Source organism: Lissotriton vulgaris, chromosome 10, assembly GCF_964263255.1.
Source record: "Lissotriton vulgaris chromosome 10, aLisVul1.2, whole genome shotgun sequence".
NCBI lineage: Eukaryota > Metazoa > Chordata > Amphibia > Caudata > Salamandridae > Lissotriton > Lissotriton vulgaris.
In genome coordinates, this window is record NC_141698.1 from 996,125,656 (window position 1) to 996,144,256 (window position 18,601).

The 18,601-nt window shown below is 42.0% G+C and overlaps 1 protein-coding gene across 1 annotated transcript in view; it reads left to right on the forward strand.

The window, feature by feature from the left end:
* Nucleotides 1–957: 957 nt before the first annotated feature.
* LOC147689120 (DNA excision repair protein ERCC-6-like) overlaps nucleotides 958–18,601 on the forward strand; it is a 60,351-nt gene continuing 42,707 nt past the window's right edge. The window contains exon 1 of the mRNA XM_086940010.1: nucleotides 958–1,270. Coding sequence (XP_086796136.1) covers nucleotides 1,095–1,270 — 176 coding nt within the window. The 5' untranslated portion in view covers nucleotides 958–1,094. The remainder of the gene's footprint in view (nucleotides 1,271–18,601) is intronic.

Below are 18,601 nucleotides of genomic sequence, written 5' to 3' on the forward strand. Positions count from 1 at the left end.
CCTAGGTGGACCGGTGACCCCGTGTCCACCAATGTCCAGATGGGAAGAGGGGCCATTGCACGATATGAAGGAGCATTGCATCCGACCAAAACCGGCCACTAGTGAAATCAACACAGGGTGGGAACAGATACAGAAAGGAGAGACCAACACATACAAAAACCAATAACAAGCCATCATTTCTGTATGCCACTGGTACCAAGTAGTGGCAATTGGTGGTCGTGCCAAAAGCCACCAGAAGAGATTGCAACAGGTTTTGCAGAGGATCAATGAAAAATGTGCTTAATTTTGCTTTCCTAACTGCTGAATGCTTATATTTCATTTACAGGTGTTGTATGTTTAAAAAAATGAGACTTTCCTTTCACACTTGGTGTACCCCAGCAGGATTGTCACATAATTCACTTTACTTTTCTTTCGCTGACTGCAAAGTGATAGGAGTTTTTAAACACTGGTACCATATTACAAAGTTAGCAACAAAATACATAGCCGGACATTTGACCTCTATCTTTGAAGCGCAGCAAATGTTACACCAAAAATTATTTAAAGGCATCTTTACTTACTGCCTGTACTTCGGCAACCCACTAAAAATCGGCTCGGAACCAACACCCAGCTTGGAACACCCTGGTCTAGAACACCGTCACATTTTTCTTGTCAATTTCTATGCAGCTTATTATTATTTTTTTTTTTTATGTACTTATATTTCGACTGGCAATCTCTTTCCAAGCTGTACCCCTCGTGACTCCTCCATCCCCTTTCCTCTGCCATACCTTGCCTACCAATTTGTGGGTTCCTGCTAGAGTCAATTTGTTTCCCAAATATTACAACTGGCTATGAAATGCACAACTCACTGGTTCCCTAGACACCGTAAAACAGTCGCTTCAACTACGCAAATACGCTATGACGCAGCCGCGCCCACGCGAAGCTGAAAGACGCGCAAAACGCGCTCCGCCTAGGAGCAGCGCGCGGGTGAGCACGTTTACAAAAGGGCAGCCGTAGAGGCTGACGGGAAGGTCGTGAACTATTTTCTCTTGCTGTGTGTTATGGTGTCGGGCTTTCGTCTGTTTCAGTGAAAGTATTGGTTTTTGCGGTTTCTAAATATGTTGCGACGAGGCAAAGGTCCTAAAAATAGTGATGAAAAGGAGGATACGCAGCTTCGAAAGAGCGCCGGGGAGGAACAAGATGAGGATGCCGACAGAGGCGCTAGTCGTAGAAAATCCAAAACCGCTAAGCAGACTAGCGGGATCGACACCAAGCAGGCTAATCAATATGACAGGTGATCTACTGGGTCTTGATTTTTTGGGTGCACTTTGCAACTATAACGGGGAAAGGGGTTAAGTTATGTACTGTGGAACTCGGTGGCTGATCGCCTAGGTCCCGACCCCCCCCTCTCCCCCGACCCCCTTTCAATAGCGAAGCTATTAGCAGAAGTTGTCATCATGCCCTTGTGTCCCTCCGCTGCTCGCCAAAACCTCTGAGCCTGAGAACCGCCTTGATGTTCTTACTCGTGTGTGCCTTTTCTGGTATGTTGTTTTTGAAGTTCTCTCATTATGTATGAGTTCAGGTTGTGAGTGGGCCGCGATTACCCGCTGTGGAGTCTGGCCCAACTTAGCTAATTTCTCACAGTAGCAGTCAGTGGGGTGTAACGCGGTTCGGAAACCATGCCATCCAAATATTGGTCCTTCTATAGAGTACAGAAAGCGATAGTCAAGTGATTTGGTTTTGAATGTGATTGTACATGAACGTGCGATAAGGAGGAACACAGCTACAAAAATATTGATCGGGTAAAAGTATAAGAAAATGACGCTCTTACGTGTCGGGTCGTGCATGGTTTGTGTTGGTGCATTGAAGTGAAGGAGGTGCAAGAAAGTACATGAGCGAGTGAAAATAAGGTGATGAAGAGGGTTGTGAGATTTTGGTAATAGACAACTGTGGCGTAGAGTAAGTCTTGAATGGTTTAATCAGATTCCCCTTAGAAGAGGTGTAGTAGCAGATTCAGTAGGAGACCAATATTCTAGGCTTAAAGTGGTATGAAGAAGGGCTAGGTGTTTAAGAGACCTTAATGGGCTCCATGCCATGACCCCTAACTTGAACCAAGTGCTCATGTTTTGATGATTTTTCCACAGTAGACATCGAATTCAGCTGTAGAACGTGGGGGTGCTCTTCTAAAGATGCATCGAATTGACTAGTAGATGACTGATATCCCCTGCTGTGTACTGTTTTGGGCAGAATGTTCTTGGCAAATGGCCTCTTACCTCAATCTCTGCCTTTGCAAAGAATAATATTTTCAAATGGCCAATTTACTTTTAGTGCGAGTTAAAATGGGCTTAGCCATATACAGTTCAGGTGGAAACCAACAAGTAAAGGCTAAAAGTAAAAAGTACACGTTCAGGACCGAAATCTCAGCCAACTAATCAATTATCCTTAAATGAAACCAGGATTTCTTCCCATATTGTTGATATGCCTAGAGTTAACAGCCAGTTGCAAATAACCTCTGTGTAAGACTAGTTAAAGGCGTCCTTGCCTGTTCAGCTGTAGTCATTCAAACACTCTAGATTACATTTGTTTTCCCAACAGAAACTTCTCAGCGGTTTCTGTGATTTTCCTAAAACCGACCTAAGGCCACTTGTGTGCTTAAAACGGCATACTACACTCCCAAATGGCTAAGGAGAGTAGGCTTATTAGAGGCTATTCCAGTAGAATGTATGTTTGGAGAGAAAATGCGAGGGAAGCTAATAGTTGCAAACTGGCTTGCGCGATAGAGATTATAAAAGACATCTGTTGGATGTCTTTTACAGAGAAATGGAAGACCTCCTTCTGATGGACGACAGTGGGAGCGTATCTCCAAAGAGGTGAGACTGTGGTGTAAAACTATTCCTTGATATCCCAATTTGTGCTCTTAAACGGGGGACCAGTTGACAAAGGCAAACTCCCTATAGCAAGTCAATACTTTTCTTCATTTGGATGATTAGTGGGGCTAGAGTCGTAATCAATAGACTTTATTTCGGTCCAGTGACCATAAAAGTGCAACTGGCAATACATAATAAAAATAAGTTAAAATATCTAATAAAACACATATATGCACGTTACATAATAAGCATACGTTAAAGATAAACTAGATATGTTATCAAACTAAGTGCCAGTCATCCATAGGAGTCTCAGAGCAATTTAAGAGGATATACTTACACACCTGAATAAGCTAACCAGCTGGGAGAGTGTCCCTAATAGTCTAAAAGGAAGGAAGTAAGTTAAATTGTTGTGAAAAAGAAAATTCTAGTGTTCCCCCATCGGTTTACATATTTATGGCATTGCTGTGCTATGTCCAATTGCTAGAACATACAAGGCCAAGTGTATTTCTGGAAAGGGAAGAAAGTTATTTTGCGCTTGTAGCCGAGCTTTTCCAGAAGTGGTCCAGCCCAATACATCTGAAAGTGAATGCCTTTGTGTTTCTAATTTAGCCACCAAGAGGTTTAGAAATAGTCTAGTGGAATTTAAAAGGCATCTGCTGTCAGTAGAAGAAAATAAAATACAGGGCTCCTGATCAAAGAAATGATCCAACGTATATGTCAGGAGGCACAATGTCAAGATATAATACATCATAATATTTTACGACCTTGTAACGCTGCAAACCTACTAATCGTGTTCGTTTGATTCCTCACTGGAAGTGGTGTTGCAAAAATTGAGAACTTGTAGCTTATAGCGAGAAACAGTCGAACGAATATCAGTAGCGCCACCTGGTGTCGTATTCTATAGTAGCATGTCGTGTGAGCTTAGGGATGCCCGATTTTTAGGTTCATAGACTAAATGTGGCTGTCCAAGGTTTATGAAAGGTATACCTGGGATGACTGTAGTTTAACCTTGTTATTGACTACATGTTTGACGAGGACAATGCGGATGAAACTGCCAAAATAACATTTCACAATTCATATAGATTGGCGTCGTATTTAAAAATTGTGTGCATGTTTATTTTTTCACAGCTTGAATAATGTACTTCTTGTATGGCCTCAAGAATAAAGAGCTTTCTTCTTTCTGAGAAGACATGGCTGTTGAAACTGCATGCAACAATGTTCATTATAGTTATAAAAAGACATGGGCGATGCATTTCCCTTGGATTACAAAGACCTATTGTTTACTATATTTGTGTATTTTCAGACCGTAGGTGTTCTGGCTGACTTTCCTGCCTGGAGCACTGTATTTCTTCCCATGCTTTTGTACCAAGCATGGTGGTACAAAGGAGAGCTCATCAAAACCGTCCCCGAATATAGATTGGTTGTAAGATCAGTATAGTCACAGAATGAGGAGAGGCTTGATCCAATTTTGCATCAAGTAAGGAATCCCCAGCTTCTATTCTTTCCCCAAGAGGAATATTAAGCCCATGTGTTACTATCTAACTTAAACCTGTTGAAACTGCCGGCCACCACCGCATCACTCAGCACCACCGGGGCATCGCTCAGGGCCTCCGCGGCATCGCTCAGGGCCTCCGCGGCATCGCTCAGGGCCTCCGCGGCATCGCTCAGGGCCTCCGCGGCATCGCTCAGGGCCTCCGCGGCATCGCTCAGGGCCTCCGCGGCATCGCTCAGGGCCTCCGCGGCATCGCTCAGGGCCTCCGCGGCATCAGTATGTGCAACCATTCAACAACTGGTTCAAATAGGTTCTCTCAATGTTTCACGCTTTATTACAAATGTCACAAAGATGTTAATATTTCACTTCTGGTCTTGGATTTTCATCACAATAAAATACACTGAACATAATTTTCACAAAAGTTATTTACAAAAGTTTAAGCTATTGCCATTATAAATTACAATCACTTTTATTTAAGTATTAATTATTTAAAGAAAATAAAAGCCTTTCTTATTTGTAATATCAATACATCTAAGTCACGTAAATACAAAACATGTTGCATTACAAATGCTATAGGTGTCACATTTGATAAAGTTTTAACTATTGGCATTGTAAATGACAAAGCTATTAATTTAGCCATTTTCAAAACCAACACATAAATAAAATGTCATTTACAAGACCAATAGCTCAAACTTTCCTAATGCGAGACCTATTGCATTGCAAATGCTTGTTTAATAAAGCAAATCAGAAGCCATGGCCAGCTCGAATTTGTTAAGCTCCCTTTACTGCCCAATTTATGCTTTTAATATCTTGTACTCCCTCCAAACGGTATTTCTGAATAACGAGGGTCTTCTACTTTTTCAAAAATCAAAGTGAGCCCCAAAAAATATTGCCGAACAATTGAACTTGTTTATGCATGTATACCCTTCTTTCTCCTTGGTGGTTCGTCTGACTCAAGTCTATACGGAGCACTTCTGTAACACAACACTTTCTTTACTATGTGTTTTTCCCCTTTCTTGAGTAATATTGTTTGTTTTTATTATACATTGCTTTTGCTATTGTTTGCAGAAGTATGTGCACAATAAACAGACTGGCTGTAGATGAGGTGTTCTTCATGCGGAAGACCTCACAATGTGTTTGATCCCATCTTCCAATATTACGCAGAAGCATGTCATAACACAATGCTGAGGGTAATATTTACGTTCTGTTGAATGCACGTGTTTTCGAAAGCATGTGGAATTTACTAAAACATGCATTCCCGAGGGAATGAATGCTTCTAAAATCTACTTCTATAATAAAAATAATATACATGTCCCATTAGGTGCATTGCTGTGGGGTGTCAAATTATCGCCGTGTTCTTTTAATATTACAGGTCTGATAAGTATCTTATTAGGTTAGGGCTCATATGATATCAGGGTTTGTACTCTAGCAAGACTATAATTTTGCGACTTTTCAGCAAATATAAATCCAGGGCCTGGAAGTAGGTAGGAAGCAGTAGTCCCAGCGCTGGAATACCAATTTCATCTTGGCAGACCCGCAAAATTAACATAATAAATGGTATAGTGCGTTCCCGATGAGGACTGGTGTAGAACCTTTATCTGCTTGGAGGGAGAGGGGGTTGAAAGGGTTGTTTGGCAGGTGGGTTGGCGCAAAGGCTAGTGTAAGGAAAGTGAATTTGAGATCAGATTTTCACATGAGAAAATATACTGGTATATATTTGCTCATGTGAAAATGGAGCTTACAAATGTTTGCTAGGAGTACGATTTTAAGGCCTACTTCTGTGAACTCTTGTGAATGCCCGAAAGTGGTAAATCGTCACCACAAGGACCATCTACGCAAGTTGACTTGTTACATTATTTAATAAGTGTTCCTATATTTTTACATGTTGTCTGTAATGGTTTTGCGCACCAAGCTTTTTTTTTTAAATATCGGGTTGCATGAACCATGGTTTACTGAATGAAGTCTCTGAACTAGTGCTTACATTTGCACAATTGTATAGCAAAACATTTTTAGGGTAACAATTTTTTTTTAAATCAGACGATCAACAAATGACCTTTTATGCTTATGCATTTACCTGCATATATATAAGCAGTGAGCTTTTTGAAGGCATACATTGCCTCAAATGGTTAAGCTTTGAAAGTGTGTGTAACAATTTATTAATCCTAATTAATTAAAACCGTTCCATTCAAAACATTACAGGCTATCAAAAAGAATGGCATTAGATAAAACAGTTAGAAAATAGATTCAGGATAACCAAAACCTTTGTTTTGCAATAGACGTTAAATTAGTCCAATTATAATAGCACTGCTGACTCTGGTTTGTTTAAAGTTATTAATAAGCTGCATATTTTTAAAGACAGTGGTCCAGTTCAGTATCTACTGTAGTCTTTAGTGTATCTCTACTGAGAAGAGCTAGAGTTTTTCAGTCTCAGTGCTATCTGAATTTTGTTAGGCGACAGTTTAGCTGCATCAGTTGAGGATTAAAACGCAGCATTACTGCCTGCCTACAGGACCTTACTCCATGCAGCTGGTATTAACAGACTTCTCCGTATGTCATCTAACTTCTTGCTTATGCATATAATATGAATCAAAGTCTCAGTATCATTCGTGCACAGACAGCAAAACTGATCAGACCCTCTTTCCCACGGTGGCAAAAACAGGTTGATCGGGCCGACACCCAGCCGTTGCCTTAAAAATGTTTCTTTGGTCACCAGCTTGGTTCCAGCCTCGAGATAGGGCTGAGGTTTTAAGTCTTTATAGTCCAGCACGAACCAGCCATGAGCTCTCTTGGATACCGATTTCTTGTCCTCGATAGCCGATATGATCTTAGTTGATTTTGTTACTATTTTTTTGAAGACCAAATGGCTCATTGAAGTATTACAAGCGTCTGCCAGACAGAGTGTAGATGTCACTGTAAGTCATGCAGGCTGAGGTCGCAGCTCACTGAATTTCCTTAGATCTAAAGGCTTTGTGGTAATAAATCATAAGTGCATGTTTGATCAGCATACAGATATGGATACAAACCTTGCCTTAGTCGCCAAAAATGTTCTTTTGCAGATCCATATTGTCACTGTAAACTGGCAGAGGAGGGGATTGGGCACTTGTCCAGTGGACAAAACAAAAATGAAACCTTGTCCTTGGCCCCTAACAATATGTCCAGGGTGGCTGGCTGTGGAAATGTCACATCCCTGTTTTAACCCCTTACATGCTGATGACGGAACGGTTCCGTCATCGGCGTCGGTTGAGCTGTGCTGATGATGGAACCGTTCCGTCATGACTCCGCCCGCGCAAGGCGGAGTCAGCACAGGCGGGGAATACGCCCTGCACGCAAGGGGTTAAACAACTTGTAAACCAGGTTCATATTATTAAACGCTACACACTTAATTGTATGCAGAAAAACAGCAAAACTAATATAGGAAGACCCTAAAGACTAAGTATGCTGTGGGACATAACGTATTCTATAAATGTTTAACATGTTTAAATACTGTTTAGCAGCAGGGATGTGGCTTGCGCAGAACTGAAATAGCAGTTTAAATGAATCTCACAGTTCGCCTGGACAACATCTTTGGAGATATTTATGAATTAACCATCCTTACCCTGACTTGGTTGGGTGTTTCTCTCAATGCTGCTGCTGAGGCAATGCTTAGTTCCTAGAAGAGGGGAGTAAAAATATGTAGATTTAATGAAGTTAAGCACAGTACTTCAGGCTGCAGATCTCCAGTTACAATTAATACAGGAATACAATTCTAGATAGAATTGTGCCACAATTGAAAATATACAGGATATTAAAGGGGAAATGTACAAAGGAGGAAAAGATAACTTAAAAGGGAAATGGCATTTATAAAGAAACACAACAATGAAACACATTTTTCCCCTAAGGAAAATTAAGTATAATTAACACATTTAGTAACACGCCTAACGTTCCGTACTCTACCGTCTTGCGTGACAATACTACTACGATTGGCCTTAATAATTTTAATAGGTTTTCCAAATTTATATTCTCCTTTTGAAACATGCCCAGATTTCTGAATTCTTAGCCACTCACCAACAGTAAAAGAATGTATTTTAACGTTCATCCTGATGTCATAATCACATTTACTTTTGTTCTGTTTGACTTCCACTTTTCGAGCTATGTCACTGACCAAGCCTTCCGATTGATTAATATCTTTGGTCTTTTTGAACCACCATGGGCACAATTTCAACACAGGATCTCTTCCCTTTAACAAGCGGAAAGGCGAAACTTCAGTAGTAGCATGGGGTGTAATTCTATACAACCAAAGTTTCTCTCAACTTTTCCTTCCATTGATGACCAACATTGAGCACCCTATAATATCTCTCCACCTGGCCGTTTCCTTGTGGCTCATACAAAGCTGTTGTGATGTGCCTTATATTATAGAATTTTAAAAATTCCAACATCTCATTAGATTTGAACTGTACACCATTATCCGTAATAAGATCTTTTGGATACCCCTCTCTGGCAAAAATCTTTCAAAAACAGTATCACACTCTCAGTGGTAGGATGTGGTATCAACTTAACTTCCGGCCATTTAGAATGATAATCCAGAGCCACAATAGCAAACCTACACTCTTGCGAAAGAAAATTGGATGGACCTGCAATGTCAAGGTCTAACTTTTGCCATGGTTGATCTGGCCATTTTACAGGAATCAAAGGAGCTGGATCACATTTACACATTTTGTCACTCCTGATGCAGTCTGGACATTCTATAACAACCCTCTCCACGAACCCATCTACACCAGGCCACCAAAAGTTCGATCTGATCAATCTTTTCATGGATGACCTCCCTAAATGACTTTCATGGCTAGTTGACAAAATAATATCACAAATTGAAGATGGTGGAATGCACTTTCCTTCTCTGAAAATAAGATCTCCTTCTGTGACCAACTCTCCAGAAACGTTCCAATAAGGAACAATATCAACAGGAATGTTATACTTTGAAGGCCAACCTGTTCTAATATACTCCAAGACTTTTCTCAACACCTCATCTTCACCCATACTTCCACTTCTCTTCAGAAATGAAACCAAACTTTCTGAAATGATTTCTGCTATTCCAGCTACTATTTCCTCACTCTCACACTTATCTTCACTCAAACAAGGGAGTCTGGACAGTCAGCGGTCACATACCACTTGCGTGACCTCTCCGCTAATCCTGCCTTGCCTATGGTCAGACCATTTTATCCTGAAATTTAAGATCTGTATTCCTCATATCAGACCCACTGTGCCAACTGCCGGCAGATTAGCTAGGAATTGGAACGCCATGGATAAGACTGCTTTTTTACAGTCACTAGCTAATGATGTCCCTCCTTTGGATAATGACATAAACCTGTCAGTTTCCTCTCTAACCGACTGGCTACAAGCGGCCAGCAATCTCCATGCCCCGTACAAAAGAATTAAACTTGCACGGCGCACGGATGCCAATAGATGGTTTTCTGCCGACTTGAAAAGCAAGAAATTGGCTCTCCGTCATCTTGAGCGCATGTGGCGCCGTGACTATGACACTGAGGAAAAAATTAAATATACTAGGGCAAGGAAGGAATATATGAATGCCATCTCTGCAGCTAAGGTGGAGTATTTCTCCTCTCGTATTTTAGACTCTACAAACAAATCTAAAGAGGTTTTCTCTATTTTCAATGAACTGACCAACTTGGAGAATGTCCGTCCTAAAGTAATCCCCACTCAGTGTTTGTGTGATTCACTCAATTCTTACTTTAGTGACAAAATCACCGACATCAAGGCTAGCATTCCTCAATCAAAGACCCCAATCACAACAGGCATGGCAATAAAGACTGGACATGCCACCCTTACCAGCTTTCAACCCATAACCCATGGCCAGTTTCTGGAATTAATGACGAGAGTCAAATCTGGCTCCCCACTGGATACTTGTCCCCCTCGTATTCTGAAAGAATGTTTTTCCACTCACCCAGCCCCTGTTCTTGCCCTTCTAAATGATTCCCTGTCGTCAGGTATAGTTCCATCCGCCTTCAAAGAAGCCACGGTTATACCGCTATTAAAAAAAACCCGGGCGGATCCTGGTTGTAAGGCGAATTACAGGCCCATTTCCTTACTGCCTTACCTGGCAAAAATTCTAGAGGCACACGTTGCGAAAATTCTCTCATTTTTTGGAGGAGTCCTCCTGCTTTGACCCTCATCAGGCTGGATTTCGGCCTGCACATTCTACGGAGGCAGTGGTCACCGCAGTTTTGGACACACACCGAGATTGTGCAGATAGAAGGTCTCCTCAGGCCCTGGTGCTCTTGGATGTCGGCCGCGTTCGACACGGTCGACCATAACATCCTGGACGACTGTGTCGGACAGACAGGCATTCAGGGCGTGGCGGCCTGCTGGCTGAGGTCCTTCCTGGAGGAACGATCCCAAGCGGTGCGTCTGGGGGATTTGACTGGTGTTAAACAGTCCATCCCATGTGGAGTGCCACAGGGCTCCTCCCTGTCACCCCATCTTTTTAACATATATATCCTCCCCCTTATTCAAACCTTGAGGGACAAACAGGTGAGAGTTTTCAATTATGCAGATGATCTGCAGTTACTCTTCGCCATTGATAATTCTGAAGAATCTATGTCATTTCCAGTCAACCATGAGGTTTATTAAATCCTGGATGGATCAAAATCAGTTAAAACTAAATCCAGGTAAAACAAACTGGTACTGACTGGGGACAGTGCTAAGTATTGGGGTCCCCACTACTGGCCTTCAGATCTAGGTCAAGTACCGCAACCATCGCCTTCGGCTAAAACGCTCGGAGTCATCGTGGATAGTGATCTTTCACTAAAAGCACAAGTGGGACAAGTGGTCTCCAAATGCTTTTACCAGTAAAAAAAATAAGGAAGGTCAGGCGACTATTAACACCAGAAGCTATTACTCAGGTTGTGATCGCCACTGTTCTGTCTCATCTGGATTACGCAAACGCCATCTATCTGGGTCTCCCAAACTATTTACTTAAGCGCCTCCAGATGGTTCAGAACTATGCTGCTAGGTTGATCCTGAAGCAACCAAGATGGCAGGCGGCAACTCCTCTTCCGGTCATGCAACGCTGTTCCTTCAAAGCAGGTTGTATGATCTTTAAGTCCCTACACGGCAAAAGCCCTAAATTCATTAATCAACTGATCACCAGATACGTTCCCTCTCGTAACCTTCGGTCACTCCATCTAGGCCTTCTCCAGACCCCTTTTTTCAAACTCAAACGTTCTGGTGGACGAAGATTTGCTACATTAGCCGCCTGCTTATGGAACACCTTTCCCCTGGAAATTCGGTCCTGCCAAGACCTTTTACCTTTCCGGAAAGCATTGAAGACCTGGCTCTTTAGACAAGCTTTTTAATCTACCTTTTCTACCTCTGATTGTGTTACTGTCAATTTAGCGCCAAGAAACTAATCCGTGTTAGTGCGCTCAATAAATGATTTCATAACATAACATAACATTAATTCTCCCTGGAACATACTGTCAAAACTGTACTCTTGTAGATGTGACCTTAATCTAGCAATGCGAGCAGTAGCTCTAAGACCACCACCTGGAGAAAGAATGGAAACCAACGGCTTGTGATCAGTTATCATAAACCTCGCTCCCCAGATATTATTGCAAACCTCTCTTGGTGTTGCTGAGAGTACGGGAAGCGAATGCAACATTCCATTCCTCTCTTCCAGCACGTTGAGACAAAACGCATCACAAACCATACAGACTAGCATCAACCGTGAGCACACAACTTATTCATACAATATGGTTTAAGAGTTGGTGCAGCCACCATTTAAGCTTTAATAATTTCAAAATGTTCTTGTTGTTTTTCCCCCAAACAAAAAAATTTTTCTAGACCATTCTCTCAACGGTTACATCTTCGTAGCAAAGTCTTTGATAAATTTACTCTAGTACTCACAGAGTCCTGAGAATGAAAGTAATTTATCCTTGGAATCAGGAGCAGGTGCTTTTAAAATGGCATCCACCGGTGACTTTTTTGGCGACACACCTTCCTTGGATACAGTATGTTCCAAATATTCTACAGAGTCCTGATATAACTTGCATTTCTTACTTTTGATAGTGAGTCCATAATCATTCAACACACCACACACATTTTTGAGATGTTCCGTATGAAACTCTACATCTTTAGAGAACACCAATATATCGTCCTGGAAACATTTGACATACTCGTGCATATCATTAAATATGTGACACATGGAACGTTGGAACCCGGTGCCGCAGATGTTAAACCGAACGGCATCCTCTTTAATTGGAAAAGACCCTGAGGTGTAGTAAAAGCTGTTAAATGTCTTGACTCTTCTGCCAGTTCTACTTGGTGATGCACTGATCTAAGATCAAGCTTGGAGAACACCTTAGCTCCTCCTAACATGCTTATAACCTCATTTGTGTTTGGTAATGGGTGACAATCTATAATTATATTAGCATTCAGAGCTCTCAAATCAATGCATAATCTTAAAGATTTGTCAGGTTTTCTTGCAAGAACCACCGGAGAAACCCACTCCGATGATTCTATTTCTTCAATATTACCAGAATTTAACATCTTTCAACGCATTTCCCCCCCCCCCAATTCTTCCCTGACATTAATAGGAACATTCCCTAACTTTTGTTTGACTGGTAGGGCATTTTGTTTAAGTTTCATAGCATGAATAAACCCTTTGAGATTTTCAAGCTTTTCAGAAAATACGCCAGGAAATTCTTTAGCTAAATCAATCTTTTCCACATCTTCCTCTACTACCATTACCGGGTCACTCTTGCGAGGGTTCAATATGATCTTTTTCTTCCACTGGTCTCTCCAACCCAACACGTTAACCCCTTTTTTTTACAACATACAATTTAATATGTGCAGACCTTCCCTTAAATTGAACTGAAAAATAACATACCCTATGAAATCAATAGTAGAACCATCAAATCCATGGGCAACAATATCTGGAGGGCACAAATCTTTAGTAGATTTACGAGCACCATATTTTTCATTGTAGTAATTTTCCGTTACAATGGTCCAAGGAGAACCAGAGTCTGCCATTAACTCAAGATCCTCATCCAAGAATCTGACTACACATTTAGGGGAATTTAATACCTCGCCCTCAACTACACTTGCATTTATCAAAAACTACAATTCCTCTTTCTTTAACTGAATCAGTACCAGTTAAATGCTCACAATTCACACATGTAATCTCCCTAGTAGGATCCATCCTTACACAAGAAAATTCACCACTCCTATTATTATTCTTGCTTTTGTCACCCATCTTCTTCCTATTATCCGTACAGGCTTTAGAGAAATGACTGATCCTCCCACATTTGTTACTCTTTTCCTATTGCAGGACAAAATCTAAAAAAGAGGCTACGTGATTACACCCGCACCTGTAACACACAACACCCTTTACACTTACCCTATTAGACTGAGAATTTTTAGTCATGTTGTTCATAGCACACACTTCATCGCAAGCTTTATCACTTCACCCTTCGTTCCAACATCTTGTATAGTTTTCATCCATTTGTCCGATTGCTCAAACGCTTTAGCTGTTGCAATAATATTGTTTAAATTAGGGTTACCCAAAATCCACAACTGTTGAGTTTTTTTACTTCTTACGTTCAGTATAATTTGGTCCCTAATCATTTCATCTTTTATTGCTCCAAAATTGCATGAGAACAAGTGACCTTAGTGCAGTCAAAATCATCGAAAGATACAAATTTTACACAAGAGCACAGAGAATCTGAATCAGTTGAGTGCTATGCTAGTTGTGGGTTTACATCTTGTTTCAACACATAACATTGCTTCATCAAATACACCCAAATCCCCTGGTATTGTGGGCAAAGTTCTAAGTACAGCTTGTGCCTCTGATCCCAAACAGTGAAGGAAAACATTTGTTTTTCTTTCATTCCCCATTCTCTCACCATCAATTGCTTTTACATAGGTAATGAACTCTTCTTTCCATCACTCCACAGTATGGGGCGCGGGGGGGGGTCACCTTTACATTGAAGACATTTCCAAGGGGGATCAAATTGCATCTGTCTATAACCACTCACTCAACTATACATGCAGTACAGAGATATTAGCTGGAAAAGTACCACACTCCTAGAATGTCAAATCCTTTTGGAAGTGTGGGTAAAATTTATTTTCAGAATAAATAACTCTTAATCTGTGCACATCAGTGTTATTGCAAATATGGATTCTATTTCTAACAGCTGTGCACATTAGCTTTATGTGCAAAATCAGGGCTCGACAAATGTGCCCGCTCGCAAATGCGAGTGAATTTTGTGTAGGTCGAGTCAGTTTCAAGGCCTACTTGACCGGCCTGGCGAGTGCTATCTGGTAGGTGCAGTAGCATGTGGAAGGCTCTAGGTGGCAGCATTGCGGTGCGGTGTGCGATGAAAGGCTTTAGGGGGCAGCATGTTCATGCACGCACGATAGGTGGAGTGCAGGTAGTGCTGTGCGCGGTGAAAGGCTTTAGGGGGCATCATGCACGCACTGCCTATTGACTGGGGGCCACGGCCGTCAATCTTGTAGCGCGCGAAAGCGCTACCAATGACGGCCCTGTCCTTCCCCTGCGCTGTGCTGCTTAATGCAGCAGTGACGTAGCACGCCACCACACGCGCTCTCCTCGGTGGAGTTGGGACTCTGGACAGGGTGCAGGGCGATTTGGCCTGCAGAGGTGAGTCAATTTCGACAACTTGCGTTTACATCCTTTCGTCAAACGAGGCTGAGCTGACTGATCCGATCCGCTGAGTGGAGTATCCACGCTTTGTGTACATTTGTCACCCTACAAAGGCGATTGTGTGTTTGCAGTAAGAACCATTTCCGGCCCCTGACGTGATAACACCAACAAGCACACCCGTGGTGGCTTCTATTTTGTGGGGTCCCCGGCAGCGGGGACGTGGCAGATGGGGTGATTTCCCGCTCCTGGAGCTGCCGGCAGCGCTAATCTGTATTTATTGCACGCATCGCACAGCCCTGCACACATTTACATTTTGCAGTGATATTGCGAGTGCGGCCTGCGTGCGTGACGGGGCTCACCATGCACGATTTAATAACCTGAGTGCACGATTAATTGGATAAATAAGAGCGGCGAAGGGCTGGAGTTATGAATGGTTTGATAACCCCCACAGAGCCAGGGTAATGGGGTGTTAAGTTGTCGATGGAGCAAGGTTACGCGGGAGGATTATCAGGGAGGGGGCACTACAGTGTGCCTGAACTTCATCGCACGTGACCCAGAGCGGAGAGGCAGCGCCGGGAATGCATTACAACCTAGCGCAGAGAGGCACGCTTAAGATCCTTCCCTCTGTGTGCGCCCTGTTAGACAGCGTCACGGCATGTTGTGTTATGCATTAATTTGTTAAGCTGTGTCATGCCATTTTATCGTATGGCATGTCTAGTTACGTTGTGCTGTGTCATGCCACGTTGCCCTTTGCCATTCCTGATATGTTCTGCCTAATTCCATTTGCTACATGACCTGAAAAGATTCTGAATTGCCATGCAGTGCTGTGATACACGCATTAGACAACATGTAAAACACGTCACTAAACAGAGCACCTGAACTGCTACCTCACTGAATACTCGTGTTGGCATTAAATATTTTGCACAACACGCTCAAGTGAGCCACACGCATACCTATGATTAGCTAGTCCAAACAACAGACACAATGATTTCTGTCTTATTATGACCTTATTCTTACAAACATCGTGGTTTTCAATGGTGTGTGAATGTAACATTTAAGGGGCATTTTTAACATCTAGCGCCCAGTCGCTTGCTGCCTATAGTAGACATATCACAGCATCTAGGCAGCAAGCTCATTTTCTTCTTCCCTGCTAATTTGTCATGTAGTCCGCAAAGGAAATGTGGCTGTCTTTAGGCCGTGCTCCGGCTCACTCCCTCCACCCCCATGACGATAGCTGATTTATATCATGTGTGCAAATGTGTTCAGAGCTACCGCCACACTTTGTGTACATGTCAGTCACCCTTGCTCCGGCTCCCTCCCTCCACCCCCACGATGGTGGCTGATTTATATGGGCAATGACCAGAGCTACCGCTTGTTTTTAAATAGCAGTCAGAAGAGATTCGGCGCTGAAAGAACCTCGGCGCTGCCAATCAAATTAGTCCGGAACATTTGTATAACAGCAATCACTAAGGGAGTGGCGCAGAGTGGTGTTATCCTGCCTGTTTATCTTGTTGTGGAGCGCTGCATCTTTATTCCTTAATTAGAGCATTTGTTATTGTTCAGCCTCTGTCCACTTTTGTAGCAGCTTGCCTTTTCCTGCCACGTTATGTTCCGAGTGTATTTTATTGGTCCTTGAGTATAATGAGATATTTCATGTGAAGAATCATTAATGGATTGTGAGTTTTGAACATTGGTATGACTCCCCATTGTAGAACCTGGATGAGCCTAGCAGCCCAAACAAGTGAGATTTATCCAGTGCACTCTCTGACAAATGCAGCTCTTTAATACCTTCATAACTTTAAGTAAAGTTGCTCTAAATAAATCTCGGGCACCTGCTTCCTCCTGCACAGTTGGATGGCAGTTACCTGGTGCAAGGCTAGCTGGTACGATTCCACTCTCTTCATCGCCGATGGTCTCTGAATGTCTTCCGATGGTCTCTGTACAGCTGTTATAGGAGGGAGCTGGGCCCTAACCCCCTCATTTCCTTTCACTTTATTTCACTTGTTTTTTATACTTGTCGTCCGTGTTTTCTCTTTGTCACCTTCTAACTATCTTTCTATTCTGCCAACTTTTCCCCTTTGTGCTGGGTCATGATCTGATGACCAAAAAAGAAGTTCCCGTCGCTAAAATGAAGTGCCGGTACTCTCTACCTTCCACCCTTGGCACAGCCTATCTTACTATTATTACCACACCCGAAAATCTTTTCTATCCTGCACATTGTCTTATACATGGATTTGTCTTCGTTTTTCTCTTTTTCAGAGACAGATTAGGCCACCTACAGTACCTGCTGGCCGATCTGGGGCTGAGTTTCTGTCCCTTTTGACGCTTTATTTTTTTACTGATGTGTGGCTTTTTTTAATTCTCCTGTATACAAATAGAGGTGGTTTTGAAAACAACATAGTAAGGTCTGTCAATAAAATATTTTTAAATTTTAAGTATTTCCCTGCTTTAGGACTAACGTGCCTAGGTATCCACAAACCTCAATGGAGAGTTAGTGATCTCATGTTTGCTACTAAACGTGACTTTTTATAGCAGTTTTTTGGCATCTCATTTAGTGAGCCTCTCTAGCATGGTAATTTTTCCAAATTAACGATAACTAGTCCGTGTCTGTCTTCTCGCAGTATATATGACGCCTGCCATTTGCATACCATCTCAGTGAGTCTTCTCTGTACATGTTCTCAATCAGTCTCCTCGGTCACTTAGGTCTGCTACAGATATGTTAACTTTCAAGATTAACTAAGTGACTGCTGTAAACTTTGGGCGACGTAAAGTTTAATTTTCTGTTTAGTATAAATCTGATTTGATTTACTAATACACCAGCACTGTAATGCCAGTAGATCTGACTAGGTGACTTTACAAGAATGTTGTAATGTAAAGCGTTGCGTGCAATTAATAGCATGAGAAATAGAATTATATGCATTTGTGGAAGCAAAGAATTGTATAATAGAATGACATTGGTGTAGTAAGGTCAAATGACAGTTGTACTGTCAAGCAAGTCCTAAACTGTGCCCTTGAAAATGCTATCTCGAGCTGCTGCATAAGAATATTTGTATGTTTCCTCACCTTCATTGCTTGATTTTGCTCGCAAGAAAGTGTCACCATCACCTCTAAGGTGCGGATTGTGCAGATTGTGTGACCGCTAAATTAAATGGGTGATAACTTAATCAAATTTGCCATTCATTTGGTTGGCCAAAGTTTTCCTGGGTTGTTGGCGCTGCAAATGTTTTGAAAAAAGTCCATTATGCGATCAATTTGTGGGTCGAGTGCATTGCTGTTAGGTCGAGTAGAAAAGTCTACTCACTCGACCTGCAGGTCAAGTAAGATTTTTAGATTTGTCGAGCCCTGAAAATAATCAGCGTGATGTGCAGACCAATGTTGTGAAAGCTGTGCACAGCGTCGCAAATAGTTCCAAAGTTAATAAAAAAAATTCCAAATACCTTCTTTGTATTTGTACCCTTTGCACTTGAAGATAATTTTCTGGATTGTTGCTAGTGCTGGTAATTAACTGAAACTGACGTACCTCGGAAGTTATTTACACAGTAGGTCAAATCCCCAAATGGCCCCTGAAGACGTGACGACATTACGCTGCGTCTTCACGTAATATAGTCT